Source organism: Manacus candei, unplaced genomic scaffold (genome assembly GCF_025592945.1).
Source record: "Manacus candei isolate 608988 ecotype Guabito, Panama unplaced genomic scaffold, ASM2559294v1 h1tg000056l, whole genome shotgun sequence".
In the NCBI taxonomy this organism is placed as follows: domain Eukaryota; kingdom Metazoa; phylum Chordata; class Aves; order Passeriformes; family Pipridae; genus Manacus; species Manacus candei.
In genome coordinates, this window is record NW_026138104.1 from 4658521 (window position 1) to 4686032 (window position 27512).

General features: G+C 36.9%; 2 protein-coding genes across 2 annotated transcripts in view; both read left to right on the forward strand.

Annotated features, from left to right (window-relative positions):
- LOC127477656 (macrophage mannose receptor 1-like) overlaps window positions 1-19483 on the forward strand; it is a 32797-nt gene extending 13314 nt beyond the window's left edge. The window contains exons 13-30 of the mRNA XM_051802281.1: window positions 206-333; window positions 946-1033; window positions 2275-2416; window positions 3465-3500; window positions 3619-3794; window positions 4356-4423; window positions 6020-6120; window positions 7775-7911; window positions 8918-9032; window positions 9539-9735; window positions 10931-11021; window positions 12392-12624; window positions 13451-13616; window positions 15236-15388; window positions 15827-15943; window positions 16151-16312; window positions 17968-18000; window positions 18630-19483. Coding sequence (XP_051658241.1) covers window positions 206-333; window positions 946-1033; window positions 2275-2416; window positions 3465-3500; window positions 3619-3794; window positions 4356-4423; window positions 6020-6120; window positions 7775-7911; window positions 8918-9032; window positions 9539-9735; window positions 10931-11021; window positions 12392-12624; window positions 13451-13616; window positions 15236-15388; window positions 15827-15943; window positions 16151-16312; window positions 17968-18000; window positions 18630-18793 — 2307 coding nt within the window. The 3' untranslated portion in view covers window positions 18794-19483. The remainder of the gene's footprint in view (window positions 1-205; window positions 334-945; window positions 1034-2274; window positions 2417-3464; window positions 3501-3618; window positions 3795-4355; window positions 4424-6019; window positions 6121-7774; window positions 7912-8917; window positions 9033-9538; window positions 9736-10930; window positions 11022-12391; window positions 12625-13450; window positions 13617-15235; window positions 15389-15826; window positions 15944-16150; window positions 16313-17967; window positions 18001-18629) is intronic.
- Window positions 19484-21523: 2040 nt separating this feature from the next.
- The window catches only part of LOC127477659 (macrophage mannose receptor 1-like), a 30697-nt gene continuing 24708 nt past the window's right edge, over window positions 21524-27512 (forward strand). The window contains exons 1-6 of the mRNA XM_051802304.1: window positions 21524-21728; window positions 22926-23099; window positions 23485-23646; window positions 24562-24675; window positions 25767-25913; window positions 27129-27311. Of these exons, the coding sequence (XP_051658264.1) occupies window positions 21641-21728; window positions 22926-23099; window positions 23485-23646; window positions 24562-24675; window positions 25767-25913; window positions 27129-27311 (868 nt within the window). The 5' untranslated portion in view covers window positions 21524-21640. The remainder of the gene's footprint in view (window positions 21729-22925; window positions 23100-23484; window positions 23647-24561; window positions 24676-25766; window positions 25914-27128; window positions 27312-27512) is intronic.

Genomic DNA, 27512 nt, shown 5'->3' on the forward strand with positions numbered 1-27512 from the left:
ACGCTAACTAGGTAGGCAACTCTAGTGCAAAAATTTTATGAACAGAGTAGGTAATGACAGTTCTCTTATGGACTTTCACTTGGCTTGCGTGAAATCTCATTTATGGGTGAGCAAGACTATGAGTCTTTATTTTATTATTATAGCACATGTATGATACATTTTAAAGTAATTTCTCCACAGTGTTTTTGCAGTAATTTCTCCATAGTGTTTTCACAGATCACATACTAATAAGAAATCATGGTTTGAAGCTCGAGATTTTTGCAGACAAATAGGAGGAGATCTGGTCAGCATTAACAGTAAAGAGGAGATACCGTTACTAATAAAAGCAATATAGTGAGTATTTGCTGTATATTTATCTTACCAGATTTAAAAGACTTCTCATATAAACTACTATGAATGATCTTAGATGATTTCTGAAACATATGGATTCCTCAAAAGCCAAAAAACCTCAGATACTTTGAAATGTATCTACTCTTCAGTGTTTTTATCGTTTCCATGAAAAAAAAAAGTTGTTTGTGTCTAGAAAAATTTAAAACATCCACCAGTATCATGATTACTAGATAGAATTTAGAAACACATGAAATTGTTGGTATTTTTAGTATGGTTGAAAACATGACCAGTATATCTAGTGTTGACCTACCTTGAAGTAGTCAATGCTGAGACCATGTTCTAAATCTGTGAAGGCCTTCCCTAAGTAAACAGAACATTAGAGAAATACAGGATCAATACTAATATTAAGTCTGATAACTGAGCCATTGCCACTGAACCATTGAAGTGTTACATATTTCTATGAAGAACATATGTATGCCCTTCACCAAAGGTAATAGGGTAATTATTGCAACTTTACTGCTTTTACAATGTGCTCTAGAAAGTTCAGTTATGTATTTCTGTTTGGGTTTTTTGTGTTGATGCTTGTACACTACTCTGCCCTGTAATTTCTCTTAGTGCCTCTCACTGTAGTTTTGAAACTGTTTGGCTCGGTATATTTTCTTTGAATCCAGATGAAGGATTTGCCTGGAGTGATGGCTCTCCAGTGAGTATTTTAATTTTCCATCATATTTGTTTGCTTAAGATATTTTTGGATTTGTACATGTACTTGTTGGGCTTTTGCTGTTGTCCTCATCAAAGAAAACACCAGTCCTGCAAACATTCACATGGCTGTTAGCCTATATTGCTATGACTAATATTGCAGCAAAACATTTTAATATGTGGTAATTATCTGTATCTCATCAGAATCTGTGGCTTTCTGTGCAGCACTCCAACATATTTTCTCTTCTGAGAAGATAATATGAACACAAAATGTCAGAACATACAAATTCATTATGCTGGATCTTGTATCCTGTCTCTGGCAGTGGCCATAAACATCTTAAGAACTAATCAAACAGCAAGTGTGTTTTCCAGTATTATCCAGCATCGTCCAGTAAGCGATAGCTCAGGGTCTTTCAGAACTCGTGCTCAGATCTGTAATCTTAATATATTTATTTCCTTTAATTTATCCAGGCATCTCTTAAGCCCATGCAGATATCCACAGCTGTGGGAAATATTCCTGCAGTAGTTCACTCTTTATTATGTTCTCTCTATTCCTACTCTCTATTTGCTTATTTTATTTTTAACAAAAGTAAGGACTTTCCTCTTATCCTGTTCACATTATTTTCCATAAAAGTTTCAAGAAGCAACCTTATCACAAACTTCTTGAAAATGCCACATAGGTTGTACCAAATGAGTCTCCCTTCCCATTTGGATGTTAATTTCTTCAGAGGTAATTCCACCAGGTTTGTAGGACCTGACTTCCCTCCCAGAAGTCACACTCCCATCTTCATTAACCACAGGAAAGGGAAGAAGTGAATGTTGAATTGATGATGCATGATGTGGTCACTGTCACCAGACAGCTGCTGGACAATGTGTTTTTCAACCAGGTCACAAATGATGAAGTGAAAACTACTCATGCTACGATTAGCATGAGTGTCATGGGGGTAAAGTTCATACTATATGAAATTCAGTAGAAACAGTCCATTTGCTTGTTTCTATTCTCTCTGTGTCTAGGGTTCAAGGCACAAACAAGAGAAAAAGCCCACCATGCCAAGACAGCCTGATCTTCTGATTACTGATATTATTGCCCCACTGTAAAATTCTTATACCTATTGCTTTCCCCACATTTCCACCTCTAGCTAAAACCATAATCTTTCAGATAAACCCAGTTTGTTTCTGTTTGCCAATGAAGAATACAACTACTGAAACAAATGGAAAGAGTAACAAAGCTGATTTCTTCTATAGGTTAGGTACACAAACTGGGATGACAGCTCAAGAAATTCAGGAGGACACAAGTTCTGTGGCTCACTTCGTTTTTCGTCTTCTAAGCAATGGTCTCTTTCGGTCTGTGAAGTACAGCTTGACTGGTTTTGTCAAATAAAACAAGGTAGATTTCTTCTTCTCTTTAGGCAAGAAGCTTAAAAAACTTAAATAAGCAATTATTTCTAAGTTGCTGGAGCAAGACACAAAATTTTGAAGAATTGTTTTATGCAAATGGGGAGCATTGAGTAACATATTATAGGTTGTGATTTTTCAATGATAGATGATAAGAATAAATAGATTTATTTTTTGACATAAATTAGGGTGTATAAATGATCCATATGTTTGCAAGGGTTTAATAGATGCAAAGTTTTTTAATATTACGAAGCATTTGCTTTTATTTTTGTAATGTAGGAGGTAAGGAGTTGTAAAGAGTTATACTGTATTCCTTACAACACTGCTTTTTATACTAACACCAGTAAAGCTAAAAACCAAATACAATATCTTTGTACACCAAGATTTAGTGGTGCTCCAATGTCTTTTCGCATTCTTGAGGATTCAGTTGCTTTTGGAAATACAACAGCACAAAACAGTGTCATTTCTTTTTCTATCACAACCAGAAATAACTCACAGTACGTACACACACACACACACACCCATCCATATATACATATATAAACAAATAAACATATGTATAGAGAGAGTCATATTTCCTTTTGCTTATGAATATTTGGCACTGGAGAATTTTTTGATAGAGCTAAAGTAAATCTAGTGGAAATTATCTCCTTCTTAATAAAAATACCCCTCTGGTGAATTATGGAATGTCTACTGATTGATCAGTAAAGGAGCTGTACCCTAAAGTTTAAAGTGTTTCAGATAGATCTACTCTTACTTACAGACTGGAAGAGCAATTTTTCCTTGCCTTGCTCTGCTAGGGAGTGTGATTTAGTCAAGGCTATGACTTTATTGATGTGAAGCACAGTTTATGATACAAAGTTAAAAGTAGATGACCATGCATATTGCATAATGTGTGGCTAAGCCTGCTTTCCAGTCAGTGGTAAAGGAGTGGAGAATCCTACTCTGTTCCTCACTCTTCTCCTTGAAGTCAGTAACAAGATGCATCATAAAACACGCTACAGAGATGTGCCACACCTTCTATTCTCTTCTTTTTGCAGGAGTGCCATTAAAATCTGAACCAATTGACACATACGGTAGGTCTTTGTGTACATTTATCTTATTATTAATTTTTTTTCCCTAAAATTGTTATTCTAAACTAAGCTTTTGTGTTCTACAGATACAGAATTTAAAGGTACGTTATTTATCTTCCAGCATACAAAACCACTGCAGATGGATGGGTCATATATGAAGATAAGCTCTACTATATCAGCAAAGAACAGGTCTCCATGGAAAAAGCCCGAGAGTTTTGCAGGATGAATTCTGCAGACCTAGCTGTTGTTAATAGTAACAGTGAGAGAAGGTTCTTAAAGAGAGCGCTACAAGAAAATGTAAGACTCATTATAAACAGACAGTCTGTTTATAGAAATGCTTGTGACAATCTGCATGTAAAACTTGTCTCAGAAGTAGAGCCATCAGCATTTTCACTAGTGAAATCTCCCAAAATGCACCCTTTGATCCCATGGGATTTGGTCCCTCCTGCTCTGTGCTGTCTGTGCTGAGGCAGTGAGGCAGGCTGTTGGGAAGAGCAATGTGGGAAGGTACCATGTGCTGTCTTGGGAAGCAGCTGGTGTGAGGTCAATTTTAGACAGTGCTGCAGCCTTGGAGAGAGAATGAAAGCAGAATACCAGTTTCTGACTCAAGATCTGCTTCTTTCCTACCCTATCCTAAGGGCCCTCATTGCTGCAGGACTCAGCTCTGATGCCCCAGATAAAAACCTGACTTCTGTGTCTGAGCATATAAATACACTGCTGTGCTGAACTGCAAGCATGTGCTTTATTGCTGTCAACTTCAGTGACTGCTCTGTGAGCCCAATCAAGGGTGTATCCATTTCTGCTTGTTTTACTTCAAAGATTTTTTTTTTAAATTATAATAGTATCTTTCTGCTTTAGGAGCCATACTGGAGAAAGTCAAGTGCATACTTCATTGGTCTAAAAGTAAGCCTTGATAAAAAGTTTAGGTAAGTTAAGATGATCAGTGCAGCTTTTAACATGTAGAAAGAAATACAATATTTTATGTAGCTGGAGGTACTGAATATGCTATTTTCCAGGTCTGAAGGCAGTTCCACATACTTTGTACAAAACAAAATGGAATAGTCCTAGGATATTCTGAAGTCCAATAGTTTTCACCAAAAATAAATAGGAAAAGAACCTTTTTTTCTTGAGTAAGCACTTACCCAAAGAAAGGCTTGGCAGCTCTACTCTCCATACATTCTTAATTTTCTTTCAAAGATTTGTCCCATAAATTGGACTGATACTTCACTATGCTGAATTTTATACCTCTAAACATACACACTTAAAACATTCTCTCTGTCATAGGGCCTAGCTTCCTTATGCTTTTTATCTATATGTCATAGCTTCAGAGAGGTCCTTCAGAGTTAGGAAAATGTGGACAATGAGTACAAAAGCCGCTTCTGACAGAGATTGCTAAGGTAGTCTCTGCAAAATCCTGTTCCAGGAGAAAAGTCAGCAGAAGTTTACACCACAGAAACATTATCAAGTATTCTGAAAAAACCTGCACACAAATAAACTCAAAACTAAAGTAAAAGGTACTGAAGAGCAGGACACACTGCTTATCTTCCCATCTGCTAGTTAGGACACATATGGGAGGTGAAAAAACATGCTTCTGATGTTGACCTGAAACAGATTAGAGGAGATCTGAATTTAACCTTTCTATTTTAATGCCACTGTTGAATGTCTGTAAATCACTAACAGAGTGTTAGCATGTAAAAGAGGAGTGGGGAGAGATAAGTTGATAGTGACTGGGTCAGTACATGATTCTAACCTGATTTAGTAGACAAATTAGGGAGATGTGGCGTTCCTTGGGTTCAGTGAGCATCTCCTTTATTTAGATCAAGTGTATCAGCAGCAGCAAGAGGTAGATGAAGATGAAGAGCTGAATTTGTTTCCCACTTCAGGCTTACTGACCTAAATTCTGAAATATCGATTAAAATGCAATGCCAACCTCTCCTTCCTTCAGTAGGAATATATTAAAGTACAAAGCATGTAAACATAAAGAAAAAATGTCAATTTTGGTACTTCAGAAATGGTGGTTTTAAAGCTAACAGAATGTCCACAAGACTCAATAGAAAAATACCTATAAAGGTATTTTTCTTTGGGGTAAAATCCACAGAAAAGTTTTTTCATCCTTGTTTGCATCTATGAAAACATCAGGAATGCTGAGACTGGGAAGAATAATATTAATTAGGGATACAATGAAATAAGTTAAATAAAATTTTAATATTTTTATCTGTATTATGTATTTTGACTAACTGAAAATGGTTTCTCTTATTAAATGATGTCATATCAATCCTGCCCATTAACAAAAATGTGCTTGGTGTATTATTTTTCCTATTTTGCACCCAGAAATATTTTGCAGAAATTGCTTCAAATTAGAAGAATCAGATAAAGAGAGGAAAATCTTTAACAGTCCTTCCAGTTTTAGCCAGTTCCCATTAATGCTCATGGATATTCTTATTTTTGAGATGTTAATTAGGAGTATCATCTCACAATTGAAGTGTATTATTAAATAACTATTTGCATTTATTTTCTTTAAGCTGGATAGATGGGACTCCAGTAACCTATGTGGCCTGGGCTCCTAATGAACCTAACTTTGCAAATAATGAGGAAAACTGTGTGGTAATGTTGTTAGGGCATGGTAAGTAACAAAGCAAAACTATTAGATTTTACTTGTCTCTGCTTCGATTATAACTGATGCTGCCAAACTTCTGCTGTCAACTGTCACACAGTCTTTGATAGCTGTTTTCTGTAATTGCTTTCCAGTCACAAATCAACACAATGCAGTAACTGTTTGCAGTCATGGGGACCACCAGTAGTGGAAGAGTCTATGTCCTTAGCATGGGGAGATTTCTGTATCATGTGTAATTTAATGCAGATGTCTCTCTCTGGATTTATAAGATTGATATTGCACCTTTTTACAGGGCTTTTCACTAATTCTTTCAGTAGAAAGTTGAGTGGCCTGTCTTCTTTCCTCTGAACTTAAGAAAATACTTATAACAGCTACAGGAAATAAGGGAGTTGAAAATAGTCAACTTAAAGGAGTGTTTACAAGTACACTGAAATGTAAATTTCTTGCGAAGTGTAGGGCTAAGTTTTCCTCTTGGCTCTATTTCTGCAATGTAACTGAGGCTAATTGGAATTTAGTATCTAAATATTGATCTCTCAATTTATGTTTTATAAAGAGTTCATTCAGCAATCCCACCTGCAATTCTGCCTTTTTATGAAGACAGAAAGAACAAGATTCACTTTTCTAAACATAGACATATGATCTGATTGAGATGCATCTTTCCTTTAGTTGTTGATTGAGAAAGGGACAGCTATCCCACCTTCCCCTCCATATCTACCAGTTCCACAGAGATGGTTCAGCATTCCTGGGCTTGTCTCAGACGATGCTGGAAAGTTACATGTGAAGAACTGAACTGGATGACAAGGGAAGCACTAAGATTGAGTTGGCAGTGTCTGAAGTCTCCCTATGGTCAAGTGGAGATCTCACCTCCACAGTCAGCACTGCCTGAGGAGCAGTTCAGTTTACTCAGGTGTAGTATTCAGGTACCTGTGTGTGGGTGATTGTAGCCACCTGCTGCGTTCTAGTTAGCCCATCTAACCGTGTGTTTCCCACAGAAACAGTGCCATATCTGTCAGCTCTCTAAAGGAACTTTGCTTAGCCTCTCAAACAGTGCTAAGCACCTCTGTTTAGACAAACGAATCCTGCCCTATCTCTCTATTGGCCATTACAGTAGCTTAGAAATCTTGACAATTGAAGTATTTTAATCTGCAAACCGAATCCCTAGCTAACATTCTATTAACTTGACATGTTGCTCCCCCCAGGAGAAGGCACATATTTCATAATGTATGTTTGAATACCATACTATGCCCTTAGATTGATCTGGTATTTCCTAAATCATCCATTTCTGATACATTTTCTTTTTAAAGCTGCTTGCTGGTATATTTCCTCTGCTGCATGCAATGTGATGATGCCATAGCTCAAACAAATTATACATATATATACACCCATAAATAGGTATAGGCACTGTGGAGAGCCCTGAAAGAGTAGCAGAAGGGTCAGGAAGTTCAAATTAAGTACAAAGAGTGCTATATTACAGCTTGAGCTGTCTCATTTGAAGCTGCCATAGTTACTTTGTCTTCAGATCAAGCTGCAGCCTGAAATATAAAATAGAGAAATTTTGTTCTTCTTCTTCTAAAAATAAAAAAAAAAAAGCTAAAAAAAGAGAGAAATTTTTGTTACAAATACTGTAACATTTTTACTTGTTTATTCAATTTCTTTATTTCAGGCTTGTGGAATGACATAAACTGCGGCTCCTCCAATAAATTTATATGTGAAAAACATAACAGTTCTATTAATTCAACGTTTACTTCACCACTGCCTCCTGGAGGATGTCCTGAAAGTTGGGTTTTCTTTGGCAACAAGGTGTGTCAACATGTATCTTCAGTAAATTGTGTAAAGGAATGTAACCGAAAAAAAAAATCTTGAAAAAACCCACATTTTTTTATGATTATAAAATAAATCTAGAGAGTAATTATCTAGTCAGAACGTGTGACCTGAATGGCTAGGCTTTTTTTGGAGCTGACTATATACTTTTAATTTTGTGGAGAAATACAGTAAAAATAGATGTATGCTAAATAGATTCCAGAGAGCATAGTTTGTGGTGGCTTAAAATACACTGTTACTGCTTTAGAAAACCTCTTCTCTCTTCTTTTATATATTTGTGATAGAAATGGAAATTTGTAATGGTCAATGAGAGTTTCAGGTGGAAAGGTTTGGAGAGAATGTACTTGAGCAATCCCTTTGGCTTGTACAGGGTTGACAAAGCTCTGAGTTCAGAAATATGATGCCAAACTACAATTGTTTTGAGTACAGCTTTTCATTCAGACATGGTCCAGAAGTCCTCATTGCTGTAACTGAAGAATTTGTACCAATTTGAGTTGAAGCTCTGTCTACAAAAGGTTGTTTTGTCTACTTTATGTAGATGTTATTGCATCCTCAAAATGTTAGGTCAATATGCCAAAGGATATTTCATAGCTTTGGCAGGATGAACAGTCGTAGCTACAGTCATTGGAAGCAGAACAAGGCACAGTAGAGATCATTCCCTGCAGCTGTGTCACTCAAAGCCAAATTTTCTTGATTTCAAATGATCCCTCTGTTATTGCAGGAAGAAGGCAGATGAAAATGTGAAAAGGGATTATATACTTGACCTCACTACAATAAGTTCAAATGATGTAGACTCCTGCATTACACCTTGTGCAGAGTGGGGTTGCCTGGGTAGACATACCGACTTTCTACTCTTGAGCTCTGTTACTTATCTTAGCCCTGATTTCTTTTAGGAGAAATGTACATCTCATATGTAATTGGTATTAGTCACATACTACAGTTCAATCTTTGCTAGTTTGAAAGATGTGCTTGCTTTTTTTTCTAGTGTTTCAAAGTATTTTCTTCCAATACAACAAGAAAGCTCATGTGGCATGATGCACGAGATGCTTGTATCAGTCTGGGAGGAAACCTGGCTACCATACCAAATGAACATGTACAAGGTATATGGGCTCTACTGAAAGAAAAATATATTAAGTTCTAGCTAAAGGATCTGCTATACTGTCCACTACAGAATATGGGATTAACTGCTGAAAATTGCTTATCAGCCATGTCAATTTATGGTTTGTTTTAAGTCCAAAGTGCAAAAGAATAGCTAAATTATTACATATAAGAAATAAAGTGTGTTTCTAGATCTTTCAATTGCTCAGTTTTCATGAAACTTCCTATGTGTTTTGAATGTGGTTGCACAGGTCTCTCAAACTAATAGAAATCTGTATTTTCTGTCTCTCTCACTGGCAATATGATTTGCTGAAACACTACTTGTGTATACATGGTGGGGAAGGGATGCTTATCTAAATATTTAATTAAAAGGCAGATGGGCTCTTTAGTAGAAAATGTTATCCTTTTAATACAGGCCCAGTTCTGGGCATTTGCACATTTTCCTGGTTTTGGGGAAAGTAAGTCATGATGAGCTTTCCTTAATAAAAAAATCTTTGCTTCCCTTCAGCTTTCCTCTTCTATCATTTGAAGGATGCCATAACTGATGTTTGGATTGGGTTGAACGACATCAATAAGCAGTCCACATTTCTTTGGACGGATGGAAGCACTGTTTCCTACACCAACTGGGTTAATGGTGCCCCAGAACAGAAACAAAGCTACTTTGACTATTATGACTTTGAAAGTTTGACAGATGTCACTGTGGAGGTACAGGAAATTTAAGTAACCTGTATATCTTAGGCAGCTAGATGATTTTCTAAAAGAGAAGTTACAGCAGCAATAACAAGATGCTGAAACAAGTTTTTTTGTAAGCAAAATGGGGCTTAGCAAATCGTCTGATAAAGATTCCAAATACACCCAAAATATTTGGCAAAGGTTCTGAAGAAAAGGGGCTTCATGCCTTCCATCTGACCTGTTACAAAAGAGCAGTTCTGTAAAAGAAGCTGGGAGAGGTTTACATTACATCAGTTCCCCCACAAGCTGCATTATCACAAATTTTAAAGTTGCAACACCAAACACAGAAAAGTTATGATAAACCAAAATTAAGATTGTTCATTCAACAATAATTTGTCTGTGTATATGTCCCATTCCTGGCTAATGTGTTCTCACACTGCTTTACTAGTTTCTGATGCTACAAATTGATATATTCAATGAACTTACTATTTCTCTGCTGAAATTCAATCTCTTTTCCAAAGGAGAGAGTTTCTGAGGAAATGATTGGCAGCTAGACACCCAAGACTTTTAACATCTACCATCAGTCAACTTTCTGATGACTAAAACATATTTAAATCAGCATAAGGGAGAAACTTGGATTAAATGCTGAAAGACTGCCATAGCCAGACTTGAAATCAGGGGAGTAATAAAGGAAATATTGAAGCATTTAAACATAATGAAGTAAAGGAAATATTTGGTTGTTGCTAAAGATGTCTGATAGTCATAACTTGATAATGACTACAAAGCACCAGCAAAGAGTATCTGCTTTCTACAAGAGAGTCTGCTTCGATTAAATCCAGACTAGTACTTTTAATAATAGTTCTTATTTTGTTTTTCTCCAAGCACATCTACATAATTGTAAATCAGAACTAAGAAGTTATATTATAGGTACCCTAGTCTTTTCTAAGTCATTAAAGGATTCTTAATAAAACTGGTAAGGTAGTTTTTAATTGACTTCTTTCAGACCTTGACTGGCACTGGTAAATGCCTGGTTCAAATTTAAGGGGTCACTAATAAATATCAGTTCAAGCTGTTTGGCAAAAACCTAGGAATTTTGAACTAATTACATAGGTGTTCAATGAGCTTCTCTCCTCTCTGCTATTAGGCTTGCAGCAGCAGTATAAGAGCTTCAGCTCACCACCTCCTCATTGCCCTTTTAAATGCCTGTGTATCTTTCCCTCTCCTTCAGACAGATTGTGTGTTTGTCATGAAGTCAGATGGGAAATGGAGGGATGATAGCTGTGACAACGACAGAGGCTATATATGCCAGATGAATTCACGTGAGTTCTGTTCAACCCAGTCTCCTAACCAGAAAGAGTATCTTAGTTAGATAAGCTGAATAAACCAATGCGATTTCTTCCAGCTTTGTCTCATTCTTTCAGAACTCTACCACTCTTAAGGCAGTACTATGTTTAGAGTATAATTTGTTCCACAGAAAGTGCTGAAGAGGAATCACTGTCTTAACAGGGGTTTTGTACCTAATTATGAATAATACTAGATAATAATAATAAATGAAAATGAATTTCTTCTCTTTGAAATATGACGGTTATAGGCATCCTGTTTAAATGCATGTGCAAATCTGTGTTCTTACAGTGATCTTCCCATTCTCCTGGCTGTCTCTGAGCAGAGCACTTAATCCTCTCTTAACATTTCTACTGAATGCCATATGATGTCAATTAAAATGTACAGCTTCTTGAATGTGTCTTTATTGTAGAAGAATATTGTTATTTTTCTTACAACAAATGAGTAATGAATGTTGACTTTCCTCCTCTAGAAATGTAATTATAAAAATCCCAGTTGTCCAATCATATAATGGGAGTAGAGAAGGCAAAGCACAGATAGCAGAACAGTTTTGCCAAACATTCTTGCCTCAAATTTATTACAGCTTCAGAAAAAATTATTCCCTGACCCCTCACTTCAGTTAACTCCCGCAGCCTGTTCACTCTCAGCACAGATAACTTGCTTGTGAGAGGACCCCTTCCCTGCACAGCAAATGTATAGTTTTATGGAGGCATTTTTAATTTGCTTAATCTCAGTTACAGCTCTTCTGAATATACTTACGATCTCAAGGGTGGAAATACACATTGCCTGACTCAAACATGCAGGCAACATTCTGGTGCTCCTTACAGACAGGCCAACAACTCGGAGTCAGTAACGAGTGGCGATCAATTAACATCAGGCATCAGCGTCTCAGGTGGAGACTGCAGAGTACAACAGATAGTGACTTAAATGCCTTACCCTAAGTCCTCTCCACCAGTGATCTGAAATAGGTGTATACTCAGGCATCCAGATTTAGTCAAATATCTGAAAGCACAGAAGCTCAAATATCCAATTTAGGAGACAGTCTGGGCCAGTCAAATCATTAGCAAGCATACTCTCTACTTCATTTCATCTAGGATTTCACTCAGCTTATTACATTAATCAGTTTGATCCATGTTTTAAAAGTTTGGTTTGGATTGTTTTGTTAGTTTGTTTTGTTTTGTTTTGTTTTGTTTTGCTTTTTAATTTAGGTGTTTTGTTTTGTTTTATTCATGAGTTTAAATAAAGATTTTGACTTACTGACTAGACCTTTTAACCAATTTTTTTTTTTTAGCTTCCATGATAGACAACAATATATTGTAAATTCATGCATTTAGTTTTTCTTCTGTAGTTCCCACAGAGCCTGAAGTACCAACAACAAACCCACCCTCTGGCTTTGCCCATTATGGTGGCAGTAGCTATTCAATCATTTCATCTGAAATGCAATGGGAAGAGGCCAGAAAAAATTGTCAAGACAAATCTGCAGAACTTGCCAGAATTTCAGATGCCTACATCCATTCATTCCTGTGGATCCAGATGTTGAAATATGGAAAACCCGTATGGATTGGTCTTCATAGCAATATGGTAAGTGCTAGATAGATGGGAGATGCGGGTGCTTGGTGAGCTCTCCTGCTCTTTATAGTCCTCTGGATGACCAGTCTATAACAGTGATGAAACAACTGTATCCTGCATGGCTTTACTGTGCAAATGCATAAAAATCTAGTGGTGCTGTTAGAGTTAGTCAAGGACTTTCACCCACCAAATGGGTTGAAGAATCACAGAAAAGGTTACACAAGAAGCAAAGGATGAAAGTAGAAAGTTCTAGAAACAATAAAAGAAATCAAGGCACAGACTGAGTCACAAACCAGAATGTGCAGCTGTCATAAAGTGCCTATTAGCTGTTCTGAAAGTCAAACTCCCTGCTATACAGAGGGCAACTTATAGCTATTATTATATTAATAAAAGTTATTATGAGTATTAGAGAGATATTTTAAAATTTAAGCTGGCTGTTTAATGTCAAGTAATCTTTATTCACCAAATAGCTCCCAGTTTTATTTTAAATAAAGCAGGGCAGAGGGGATGAATTCTCTGTAATTGCTTCTCTTGATATGAGATTTACTAAATGATCTAAGTTGGCCTCATCTGACTTTCTTGCCATGTTGTAAAAGTTTGTGTTACTGCAGAAAAACCCTCTCAAAAGCAATGCAGTGTTGAACACTGTTCATATGTAGTTCTCGTATAACTCGGAGGGACCAGTGACATTGCTTAGAACAGTGATTCTGATTTAAAAAAACAGCATTTTTTGCTGAAAAAATCAAATGAACATAGGATTTTATTTACACTATAACTATGTGTCAGAGCTTTTTATGTTAAAAAAATAAATATCTTACCAGAACTTCTTTGTTTTCAGACTGGTGGCTATTACAAATGGACCAATAACTGGAAAATCAGATACACGAAATGGGCAGCAGGGGAACCAAAGGAGAAAAATGCTTGTGTCTACCTGGATCTTGATGGTACTTGGAAAACAGCATCTTGCAATGAAAGCTACTCTTCAGTTTGCATGATATCAGATGGTAAGCAAAGGCATGTAACAATTTTAGAAACACACTCCTAATTCCACTCGTCTGCCTAATCCTAGAGACTTCACTCTAGCTCAAGCTAACCCTGCAGAGGAGTATGCTTCAGGGTAGCACCTACCTCCCTGCAGAATATGAATGTTTGTTGTTGGATGATGAATGAATTAAGGCACAAGAAAGGCTCTGGTGCAATGGATATGGCTGCACTGCTTTCATGTAGTCATAACTGTTTCCATAAGATGAAGTTCTATTTTATTATAGAATTGTAGAATATGCTGAGTTGAAAGGGACCCATCAGGATCATTGAGTCCAAATCCTAGATCTGCACAGGACAACCCAAGAATCACACCATGTGCCTGAGAGTGTTGTCCAAACCCTTCTTGAACTCTGTCAGGCTTTGTGCCCTTTCCAGTGCCCAACCACCCTCTGGGTGAAAAACCTTTTCCTGGTATCTAACCTAAACATCCCCTGACTCAGCTTCATGATGTTTCTTCAAATCCTGTCACTAGTCACAAGAGTGAAGACATCAGTGCCTGCCCCTCTGCTTCCCCTCGTGAGGATGGTGAAGACCCCAGTGAGGTCTCCCCTCAGTCTCCTCTTCTCCAGGCTGAACAAACCAAGTGACCTCAGCTGTTCCTCATAAGGTTTCCTCTCCAGACCCTTCACCATCCTTGTGTCCCTCCTTTAGATGCTCTCTAATAGCTTAATTTTTTTTTTGCTCCTTCTGAGATGTGACCATAAATCACACAAGTCTGTGTGTGATATAAGTAAGTGCTGGGAATGTGCACTGACTATGTGGACTGCAAGAACTGGGAAAGTTCACACACAAGTGTCACTGAGCCAAAATACAGGCAAGAGTTTCGCTTCCATTCACCAGTGCAGTGCTGATACAGGTGTAAGAGACTTGGGAATGTGAATGATATTTCAACTCTTTGCAGATGTATGCAGAGGCATGTTTGTTTCTAGATTTTGTAGAATTGTGTCATTTTCCCTCTAGGTTTTAAGGCTACATAATATAGTCTCTTGCTGATGTGAGATTCATAATAGATTTTGCTACTTGAAAGTGACTTCTGAATTAAACTTTCTACCCATACATTTCGTTTGCATATGCCATGCAAGAACCACAGATCCATCAAAATGGGGTTGCACCCATGATCAGAAACAGTCTAATTTGGCAGAGGCATGCTCCACTGATAGCTTTTTTTTGTATAAAGTGACAACATGCAGAGACCAGGCAGCCAAACACCATGAGACTGTGGCATTAATGATTCATTAGCCTATAGCAGCTTTCTATGTTGTGATAACACAAATTTGAGATCTACATCATCCCTCAGGGTTTGTGTTCCTCACAGTGTTGCCAAGGCAGTTAGTTAGATATTGCAGGATGCAATTTGATTCCTTGTCCTAAGAAATGTGATTGGAGAAATAAGATATTTCGCATTTTTACTGCTTGGCTCTCCCCATTGTCTGAACTAGGGGAATGTAGGAAGAGACAAGAGTATAGGTCCAGATAGCTAAAGCTGGGTGAGAGAAATCCCACTGTATTTACACGCTTATCATGGAATCATAGATGATTCATAATGCAATACTAATTTCATACCATATGACTTCTTTAGAGATGGCTCCTACTGATCCTGCTCAGCTGCCTGGAGACTGCTCTGAAGGAGATGAACTCCAGGCTTGGATCCCTTTCCGTGGTCACTGCTACTACTTTGAAGCATCAGCTGAGAGAAGCTGGGCGCTGGCCTCCCTTGAGTGTGCTCGGTTAGGTGAGAGCCTTCATTATCAAATAATAAGATTTGTACAAAAGTTCACACAAAACTCATGTAAAAATATAAAAACATTGATTTAAAAAAATACATTTGAAATAATTTATTTATCTACTAAGCTATTGTAAATCTGGCACAATGAAAATAAACTGACACAAGTGACTTTGTGTGGCCTTCTGTCCTCTCAGGGGCTGCAGCTTTCCCGGGTGTAGACTTCCCCATCAGCCCCTGGCTTCTGGGCATCCTGGAGGCAGCTGTGAGGTGCTACAGACACTGAGCACCTCCAGGTCACTGCCCTCTGAAAGGAGCAATGGAGAGACCAACAGTCTAGCATGCATAACACTGTTGAAAGCTACTGTTTGTGCAGACTTGAAAGCGAAGGTCAGTCCAGTAGTTGCTCATGTAGGTTATGGTTATTTACCTGCTAATGCCTTTCAGATGCTACCTTGGTTTCAGTAGAAAACATGGATGAATCCGACTTTCTGATCCATGCAATTCAGCCACTTGGAAATAAAGAAGGAGGCTTCTGGATAGGACTTTACCAAAATGTGGATGGTAATGTCTAACTTTCAATATTTAGTGGACATGTGCTTTGCTAATATGAGAAAATTGAGGATTACTGTACTACAAAAAATGATATGGCTTTCTGCTGAAAAATGTCCTGCTATAGATCTTTGAGTCAATTGCTGAGCTGAGGAGTTAAAATATTAATGAGATAAATTGTAAGTTTTTGGGTTTTCTACTTCCTATGTTTCTCTGTAGATCAGTGGTTGTGGCTAGATAATGCTGCACTGGACTTTGTTAACTGGGAGGAGAAAGAATTTGATGTGGAGCATCGGTGCGTTGAAATAACTGCACCATCTGGTTATTGGGACAACAGTGATTGCTCTTCTGAGAAAGGATTTATCTGCAAAAAACCCAAAGGTAAGTCCTCAGTGAGTCAGCCCTTAGTGACAGAGCAGATCTGTTTACTAGTAACTGTTACAGCCCTCCACCACGTGTCTGGAAGTAAATTCTGGAAGCTTTGTTTGGCGTATCCCACTTCTCTAACCATTTGTAGTTGCCTGTTTTTGCAGACTGCAAGCTCTTCATGTCACTGTCTGCATTCATATGGGAATAGGGTAACACCCTGTATGTACTCTAAGTTGAGAATGAGACTTTCAGAAACTAATAAAGGCATTGATATGGCATCACTCAAACACCTGTGCAAGGGTATGACTCTTGCAAGAACTATGTGTTGTAGCAGTTGTTATACTCTTGCAGGGAGGAATTACTGTGAATAAACAATTTTCCTCTCCCAGCTTGTTATTCTCAAAAGTGATATTACTATCCAATGTCACAAACTGGCTTCATGTTGGCCCTGGCTCAGCAACCTATAAGTAAAGTTAAATAAGTAGTAATGCCTCAGGGATACTGAAAGGTCATCTGTATTGCAATAATTCCCTTCTAAATGAAAACTTCAAGTCAATACAGAAGCTGTCTTACCAACATTTCTGGAAAATTTCATGCAATACTGTATATGACAGTCTAATATTCCAGAGGTAAAACACTACATGTTATATTCCCAAGTGGAGATACAAAGGAAGTAATTGTCTGAAAGAAAGCACTATCATTCCATTCTCTTCAGTTAGGTATTAAAAATCAATCTGTCTTACCTAAAAAATGGTAGGTTTAAATCTTTAAACCTTTCTACTTTCTTTTGTAGTAGCTGTGAGATCAGGTTTAATTCTCCAACTTTTGCATTTTGTATTGTCCCCATTAAATCGTGAGGAACATCTCTGTCCTATGCCAAAATCACATTTCCTGTGTAAAGGCCATTTTAAGATTCCTTTATTCAGATGGAAAGTTGAAAGGACCTGATTTCAATACTAAAGACATCTCAAGACACAGTGGTTCATGGAAAAATAACTGAAAATTTTGTGTTAGTGTTTACTCATTTTTCAGTGCAGTTTTTAATTAGAAAAACAAACTGAAATGTCACCAAGAAACTGTCATATCCCATGCATTGTTAATTTCTGTGCTTAAATCAGCACATGCCCATGGCAGTCAATTCGTTAATCCCTAGTAAAGATTTACTAAAAACATCCAAATTATATTCCATCATATTCCATTCTAGATAGTACTAAAATAATAAAGCAGCTTTAAAATCCATCCATTGAATCATAAGGTGCAGAATCCTGGTAGACATGCAGATATTCCTAAAATATGCTATGTAAAATTAATCTCCGGAGTGGTACATCATGTTCCTAGTACATTAAAGTTAATGTTTCAGGAAAAATATGAGAAGGTATTTTTGAATGAACATAGAAAAGAGTCAGTATTTGAATGTTGGTAGATATAAAAACAATATAAAGTTTTAAAAGAATGAATATTAATAGTTTGGTAATGTTAAGTAGGAAGGTAAAAACCTTAGAAATGTATTTTTTGCCTCATTTATGTTGTCTTTTATAGAAACAATATATGTTATTAATGCAATGGTGTACTTCAGGGGGTTTTGTTCCTGTACTATTTTAGCAAAACAGTCAAACTTACGAATTCTAATAAAGTTTCATATAATTTCTCTCTGATATTCATTGAAGTCGAGCCAAGCAGGAGTCCTATACAGCAAAAAGGTAAGAGCTTTCATAAGAAAATTAACAGAAATCTAAATACAAGAAGAGCTTGAGTTTTCCCAAATCACAGTCTTTTGGACAATAAGTCCTACTGAGAGGGATGCATGATTAGCAGTCATGCAGGGTAATTCCATGATGCCTTTTACATTCACAAGAGCTCTCAGATGTTCCTGGTCAACTGTAATGCTGCAGGCTGACCCTGAGCTGAGAACCTCAGCAGTGACCCAGCTTGTGACTGAGAACAGCTACAGAGTGCTTTAACTAACCTGTTAAAAACTATGTAGATGTACATGCAAATTTCTTCCATAGGTATTATTGTAAATAATGTAACAGAAATATATTGTAAAACTAATTTCCAAATAATTAGCATCCTATATCCAACAAAAGCATACATTTTCATTAAATTCTTACAAGCATCCACTGCATGCATTGTATGTCACTGTAATCCAGATCTACTAAAACCATCTTAGCTTTAGGAACAGAGACCTGGCTACTGATCAGTGACAATTCAGGGCTCAGATTTACAGCCTTCAAGTTCAGACAGGAGAGCCGATCTTCTCCATGTTTTTCATGTTGTATGTAGAACAAAAATTACTATGGTCTCTCACAGTTATATGGATTCATTTCAGGCAAGGAAGAGAATGAAGAGACTCACCCACCTGTTCATGTCTCTGTTTGGTTGCTCATTTTCTTGGCTATTTTAACTCTCCTTGGAGCTGGCATGTCAGCCTATTTCTACAAAAGAAAAAGACAAAACCACCTATCAACAGATCCTGGCAATGAGACGTTATAAAAATGATGTGTCAGTGACTGAAGAATTGGTGAGAATGGGTCCTGTGGCATGTACCAATTCAGAGAAGCGAGTTACTTGCTGAAACTAAAGGATATATCTGTTAAAAGTCTCTAGTGAGACCCTTAAATGAGATCTACTGTAATCTTAAACTAAATCCCTTTTCTCTTTTTGCACTAGCTGATTCTTTTGTATCATGCATATTTTACAAAATCAGAATTATGTATTGATGTTGTAATTTTTGAACAGTCAAATTCTCAAGTGCCTTCTTAAAGACACTAATGCAAAAAAACTTGTAAAAAACAAATACATGAAAAAAGACTATAAAAGTCAACTAGAGAGAATGAAAGTCCAGTCTGAATGCTATTTAGAACTGTATTCCCATGATTTTGTGGACACTGGCAAGAACTCAAAAATTGAATTCATTTTGCCCCACAAAATTCACTACATCAGACCAACCCTTTTATTGTTCCTTATGGCTGCATCCTATTACACTTACAAAACAGTACTTCATATACTTATCTCAAATATCTTTGGGATAGAAAACCTTGTCATTTTCATTTTCTGAAAATACAGTGGAAAATACAGTACATGGTAGCAAAGGATATTAAGCTCAGGTGTAGGCTTTAACCTTTTTTTCAATCCAATAATATGATTGTTTTTATAATGTTCACTAATATGAATTAAAATACTCTCACCCTTGTTCTTGCTTCTTTTTGTTAATTCTTTGAAATAAATAAATAAAATTTTTATTAGTATAATTTTCAGCTTCAGCATTCCCTGTGAATCAAGTGAGGGGAAAGGGGAAGGGAGGTGCTCCTGTTAGCGCAGTAACTCTTTTGTCAGTAACAAGGAGGGCTTCTCTCCCCACCACTTTGAATTCAGCTTGAATAAGCATCAAGTGGCCATTTTTAAATGTGAGAAAAAGGAACTGAAAACTAAGGAATGAAACAGATGATTCTGTACTAGGAATCTGCAAGACGACTAAGTTTAAGATGTCAGAAAAACAGTGGAAAGCAGTACAAAGTAGCTTTTAAGTGAGCTGCAAATACAATTCAGACACTAAACACTTTATGGGAAAGAGTAATTAACACATAGCCCCAAGAAACTTCTTGCCTTCCCCAGGCAGCACAGGGTCTACTGAGCAAGTTGAAAAGTTAAAAACCAAACAAACAAAAAAAAGAAAGAAAGAAAGAAAGAAAAAGTAATGAAGATGCTTTTTTTAGGCACTGAAATCCTGTTTTCTTGGTGTAAATGCAGACAAGAATGTAGCACATTGGTGAGAACAGGTTACTGCACAAGAGTTATGCAGCACACAGGACACTGATCCCGAAAGGTTTGTAATCAGCATCAACCTGGTCGGTCATGTGAAAGGAACAGTTCTGGATTCCTCTTGTAGCCTTCCCCAGTGTCTGCACTAAACTCCCCCATCACTGTAGCCCTGGGGGGAATTGTCACAAGCACCCGTTTAAAGGAGAAGGGGGAAAAACCAGGACCATATTGAGGCTGGTACTTTGCTTTTCAGGTATTTTCCTTGGGATCCCCTTTGTCAGAGCTATTTCATTTTGTTATTTCAAATGTATCTGAAATATGGCTACTCTTGCAAGCCTTCCTCACACTAAGCCCTCCCTGGCTGTCACCTGCAAATAGAATAGTTATTATTAAACAATTTATTCAATTCCTACTTTTCCTGTAATCTAGACTTTTTTTTTCCCAGAAATTGTTTTTCTCTCTCACTACTTTCTACAGCCAAGTCAACAAATTTATCCAGTTCTTGCAACAATTTTCCCCAACACCTTAAAAATAAAGCCAAAGATAGTTGCTGCTCCTATGACATCTACTCTTCAGCTTCTATATATATATCTCCCTACTGACTATTTCACTTCTCGATTTTATTTCATTATCACAACTTCTTTTAATTTCACTTATATAAATAAACAGAAGGAACAGCAGGACTTATCTGCATGTGAACTTTCGCCAGTGTGGCTTTGCAACATAGTTGTACAAGAATTGCCATGCCAATATGAGTCTTCAGATAAGCACTTTGCTCACAGATTAAAAGGAGTTTTCCCAATATAGCTTGTGTTTGTCTTTGAACAGCCTCATTAGGAATTTCTCAGATAGATAAACACATCCTTTGGCTTGATAAAAGTATTAAAGTGTTCCAGGTAAAAGTTTCCCTTCTGTTATAGGGAGGCTTACCACCATCCTACAGCTTGAAGATAATTTCTTTCAGGTCTTTGACAAGCAGTTATGAACAGCCCAGCCCCAAACTGGGATCAAAGCAATCAGTGTGACAGTGAAAAAATAGCAAATTTAGCCTCAAAGTGAGCAAGAAGTCATAAAGCACTAAATACTGCAGATCCTATAAAATTTGCCCTTTATTCTAGATATGTAGAGCTGTGACATTATAGCAACATACTGAATTACCAGGGTTTCATCTCCCTTTGTTTCTGAGATGTAAGGGTTAAATCAGAGACTGAGGTTTTTAATCAATGATATTTCACTGCAGGTTTCTTGTCATCAATTCTCAAGTTGCTTTTCCAGGTCTGTCCTGTGTAGCACCTCAGCAACCTACCCGTATATAATACTAGCAATGTCATGGAAGAAGACAAATGTCACCACCTCCAGTTACAAGGACAGAGCCTTCAGTTTTGGAAGGAACTCTCTCTTCAAAAAGAAGTGTTTACAATGTGCCCTAGAGTTATTTCAAAATACCATGTGACAGGACATTTCCTTATTTAGAGTACAGAGCTTTATCCATCAACCCTTTGGCACAGAGAAGGACCCGTTTCTATCCTCATTGAGAAGGATTTTTATTTATTGACAATTTTATAGTCCAACTTTTAGATGAATGAGAAGCAAACTATCTTTGCAATGAGTTTCTCCAGGTTTCTAGTTTTTCTTTCCCTCATGCATGGTTCATTACAGTTATCAGGTAAGTTTCCTGTTGTTTTTGAGCTAAATAGATATGAAAATGATTTTTCTTGGGAAGCTTGACAGTTTTAATGCATAGATTTTTCATTTTGTACTTGTTATAAGATTTGATACATAATATAAATAGTATATTGGGTATTATCCTGGCAGTTCTTGATTCACAGAATAAGAGGGGAGGAGTAGGGATGTTGGAGAAAATGGAGGTAGTAAGAGCAAGATCTTTAAACTGGAATTTCTTTCTGTAGAAATATTCAATCAGATGGCACTATGTGGGATGGCAAGGAGAGATGAGGAAGCAGGGAGCTTTTTCTGTTTACCCTCTCATCACACCTCTCATTGGTGCAGTAAACAATCAAGGTGTTTTAGAGCCATGTTTTCATGATAGCTGTGTAAGTTTCTCTTTCTGCCCCACGACATGAGGTATGAGAAGGAAGATCTGGCTCCTCCCCTCTACTCTGACCAAATTAGAAGAATAGCTCTAGTCTGAAGATGTATAACACCCTTCGGTTGTAGCTATAGAGAGACATGGTAAAGCACTAATGTATGTAGAACTGAGTGAAGGAATGAGATTTTGTGAATTTGAGACTGAGAGCATATATCAGAAATTTCAGGATAAAAGAACAATCCCATGATACTCTGATAGTTTAAAAATATGAAGCACTGTTAACCTTAAAGAATCTGAGTTCAGGGTGAATATGCAAGACCTCTCAAGTGCAGAAATGTTACAACTGAAATTTTTACTGTGTAAATATGCTCATGACTACCTGATCTGTATTCTCTCTGATCAGCTATCCTTTTTCTTTAAACAGTTAATGAATAGATGTGGTAATAGATTGAGCCATGCAGAAAACAACAATGCAGTTCACTTGTTGTCTCAGTTCTACTTGAAGTTTTTCTGTCTTCAGGAACAACAACGTATCTGCAACTTACCACAGAATTTGACTTGCCTACAAGGTGTATATATCAAGTTCTAAACACAGTATATAAACACCTGATTTTACTAAAAGATTTTATTTATAATCTGTAGCTACATCAGGGAGGAAATTATAATAAAAATTAATTAAAAAAATGTGTGACCTCTCAGTTTAGATAGACAGATATACTGATAGATAGATCCATAACCAGGAAGTCAGATTTATGATTTTATTGTTATTTTCATAGCCCTATTATTATTTTCTTGACCTTTTCTTCCCACTAGATATGTTTACATTAAAAGGAAATGCCAATGGAAAGCCCTGTGTATTCCCTTTCAAATACAAAGGCAAACAGTACAATGAGTGCACAGATGCTGGTAGGACAGATGGCTGGCTATGGTGTGCAACAACTGCAGATTTTGATGCTGATAAACTTTATGGATTTTGCCCACTAATAAGTAAGTCCTGCATACCATGTTAGAGTAATCTATGGTTCATCTACACACTTTCCTCCTATGACTTCACCCTGGAATCTCATTTTCCAATCAACAGATACATCTGGTTTACCTAGTTTTGCATTTTAAGTATGAAAAAATTAAAAAACAAATCTTGGAAAAAAATTCACTCCTGTATAAAAACCTAGAAATTTAAAATAATGTTTTAAATTTCAAAAGCATTACACATTTTTAAAAATTGATGCCTAGACTAATTTCATTTTTTTCTGATGCTTACAGTTAACAGTGTGCATCTTTAGATATTTTGCATCATTACACACTTAATTTTCTTTCAGTTGGTGCGATGTGAATCTACTAGAATAGTGCTCTATGTCACTTCTTCTTCCAGATGACACAGAAAGATTTTGGATGGAGGATGTTTCAACTGGCATTCACTATCAGATAAATTCAGAATCAGCTCTAACATGGCACCAGGCAAGGAAAAGCTGTCAGCAGCAAAATGCAGAACTACTAAGCATCACAGAGATTCAGGAGCAAGCATATATAAGAGGTAAAAAGATAGAGAACAAGACCTTAAAATGCTGTGATAAAGTTGACTACTTGGTCATCTGTCTCAGCAAAGACAGGGTGTCAGGAGTTCTTCAGCAGCCACCAGAAGCGGGATGGTCTGAACCGCCCTTCCACCAGGTGGTGGGTTTTTTATGAAAGGTTGGTCACAAACCTCTGTGCGGGGGAAGAGGCCCCATCCCAGCTTTGTGCTCCAGATGGGAGCTCCTGCACCTTCTGCAGTCTGTCCTAGGGGAGGGTTTCTTCTGCTCACCTCTGTGCAAGGGCACTCATTCCTCAGCAGGGCTATGGAGGAGCCTCAAATGTCCTCAAATTACCTTTTTCTTCCATGTTTCAAGGATTATTAATCTTTTCAGAAGATCATATGATGATAGTTAGATTGGTCCTAGTATGGGTACATTTCCATCCTTAAATTCCAAATAATTTCAGTGGATTTCAAATACAGGTATCTATTTGGTTATAAACAGTGTAAAGGAGGCTTTGAAACCACTCACATAGAAAAAAGTCTGGAAGCAATGGATTGACACACTGTTGTCATCTTTTATTCCATGAATATAGTACAATTTAGTACAGTTCCCTGATGAAAATCAGGTATTTTCAGCATCTCTTATGTTGTAATGAAACCAAGTGAAAGAAATAAACTCTTATTTAAGTAGTGAAATAAGATGTTAATTTGCCCTTTTAACTACTGAGACCTTCACTAAATCAATACAGATTCATTTACATATTTTACTTTTTGGAATCTGTGCATCTCAGTAATGCAGAAAGTACTGCTTTGGGGCTGGTTTCAACTAAGAAATATGAATTTCTTACTTTTGACTTAACTTCCTTTAGATGACCTTACTAAGAATGAGAATAGGGAGATAAAACTGAGGGATATTTTTTTTTTCTAATTTAGAGCTAACTAAAGAATTTGAGTTTGCATTCTGGATTGGATTGAACATTTTTGATTTTGACAGTGGATGGCAATGGGCTGGGGGCAGCCCTTTCAGATATTTAAACTGGGCTCCAGGTAAGAACTGTGCCTATTTTTTAATCTTTGAATGGATTCTGATAAGACACTAAAAAATAAAAACTACCTTAACTACCTTTATTTCAGGAAAACCCATTCTGATTTAGAACAGCTACTTTAAGAATTGCACTTTCAAATTCAAAGTTCACAGTGGACATCAGCTATAGCATATTATTCTATTTCCTAACCTAAACAGAGAGCTTGTTTTGAAAGCAGAATATCCTTTAGAGTGATATACAATCCTACACATCAAAGATCAGAATTTTCCATAACATGTTGCCCAAGAGTATGCATGTAAATCAAATCTTCCAAAGGTAACAAAATATTTAGAAAATAAGGGCACTATGTTGTCCGGAGAGATTCTTGATATTATTGAGAGGCTTATGGAGCCAGCTCATAATTCCTCAACAGTGCATGCAAAATTGCACTGGGCCACGTTGAGGAAGGGAGACAGAATGAGTTTGTGGTGCTCCTCATAGCTAGGGAGTTCTCTTTGCTTGTTGGCTTTTTTGGTTCTGTGTTTCCTTTGTGCCATGAGTATTCCAAGCCATCTCTTAGTTTGGAAAAGTTACGATGTAGTAAAGGAGTAATTAAACTCTCCTGTAAGTTTTCAAATATTCTGTATCAGGAAATTCACTTTGCTGATTACAGAGGTTTGTACACACTGCAACAGAAGTAAGAAAAGCTATTACCTAGGAACTTAGAACTGTGAAACTCTTGAGATATACTGAAAGGACAATATAACTTAAAACTCAATATTTCTAAAGTTTGGAAGTTTTTGACAAAGGCTGAAGGTCTAGTTTCAGCTCTTCTTCCTGTGAGCACCAGGATGTCAGGAAAAGAATTAGAAATTTCCCAGTGCTATCCTGACAAAAAGTCAATGGAGGGTCATTATTTCATTTTCAATGCATAGACTAAAAATAGCATCCTATAAACTACGAGGTAGTTACCCTATAGGGAAGGGTTTCATCATAATAATGATTCAAGGTTTCAGGAAAAGCTGATATTTCTACTGGTAATATTATGTTTTCTGTTATTTTTTTTTTTACTTTTTTTTTGCTGTGAGATTCTATTTTCTCTCTTACTCAAAGGAAGTCCTTTCCTTCTTCCTGGGAAAATCTGTGGGGTGCTAAACCCCAGAGAGAATGCTAAATGGGAAAACCAAGCCTGCAACCAGAGACTAGGCTACATTTGTGAAAAGGGTATCTTCAGTTCAAAGCCTGACATTATATCCAAAGGTAGGTTGGTAAAACAAAAAGAAAGGTTTTTCTCCAACTCCTAGAAAGAGCAACTTGTAAAGATCAGCAAATGGTAAAAGGTATGCAACATTATTTTTCAACCAAGATATTAGAAACCTTTAGAAAATACAACTATACATGACACACAGACTTTTATATACTGCCTTTGTCCTCCCTTTGTGTATTAAACATTCATAGGAGAATGTTATTGTTTTGTTCCATCACTCCATCATTCATTCTTGCAAGAGAGCTGGAAGCTGCCCTGTCATGGTAACCAATGCCAAAAGGCAAATTTGCATAAATACAGTAGAAGTGTTATTCTCATTTGCTCCAATTAAGTAATTGCAGTTACTCATATATTCATAAGAAAAATATTTATCATCTAATGTCAACATTATGCAATGCATTGGGTTCATACAAGCAGAGCAGGAGCAGCAACAACATTGATATAGACCTTTTTGCATTCATGGGCCACCCCAACACAACAGCATGGTAATGAACATGTCCCGTGCAGGAGGGATCCACTGGCAACTGTTGTCTGGGAATGGTATTAAAGCTACTTTTAAAGAACAAGTTTTATTAAAGAAAGTAGAGAAACCATTTCAGAAAATCTTTATTGCAGTATTAACCTTAAAAAGAAATGCAGGGTTCTATTTTTAAAGTAAGCTTAAGGTAAGTTTTTAGGAATCTAAGTAATAAAAAAGCCACTAAATTAATATGCAAAGTACCAGATCTCTGCTTATTTGTAAGGTTTAGTGACCTGCAGTTACCAAAGAATTACTTCATGCTCTTCCATATCTGACAAATATGTGTGTTTGCAAGAAATCATTGAGCAGCAGGCACAGCACAATGTCAGCCACCACAGGCAGCACAGAAACCACGACACACTGACCAAATGTCTCCAAGGGACTAAGAGGGGAGATGCTGATGTTTGCCTTGGTCTCTCTTTCTTCCCAGAGCATTATTTCAAATTGCATTACCCACATGATGTGAGCATTTTTCGATGGTTCTCTGTTTAAGGAGACATCATTCTATTTGCATATTTAGCATACTCTGCCTTAATGATATTTGGTTGCCATTTGAATATATTTTGCATTGCCAACTACAGCTTTATATTTATTCATTTAGTCCCAATTTTGTAAAGAGTACTTGAGAGACCTCTTTCTAGTGTTTTCTATTTTTCTCTTGTTCTGAAAAATTGTTCTTGGATTTTAGGGGAATCGAGACCTGTTAAATGCACAGACGGTTGGTGGCCATACGCAGGTCACTGCTACAGCATTCAGTGGCACCCCAAAACATGGAAAGATGCTCTGACTTCATGTAAGAAGCAAGATGGAGATTTGGCAAGTGTCCACAACATTGCTGAATACAGCTTTCTAGTGTCACAGCTTGGTTACAGTGAGTATATATGTAGGTCTGTACTGGGATTGCCCCATCCCTAACATAAAAGTGGAACTTCACATTAAATATTAATGCTTCCTTTGAAATATCATAAGTGGAAGGCTGAATCTGATTGTGCTCATTTATGTTGTTGCTGTTGCATAAACCTAGAAACATTTTTATGTTTATCAAGAAATAATCTATGTTGTAAAACATTAT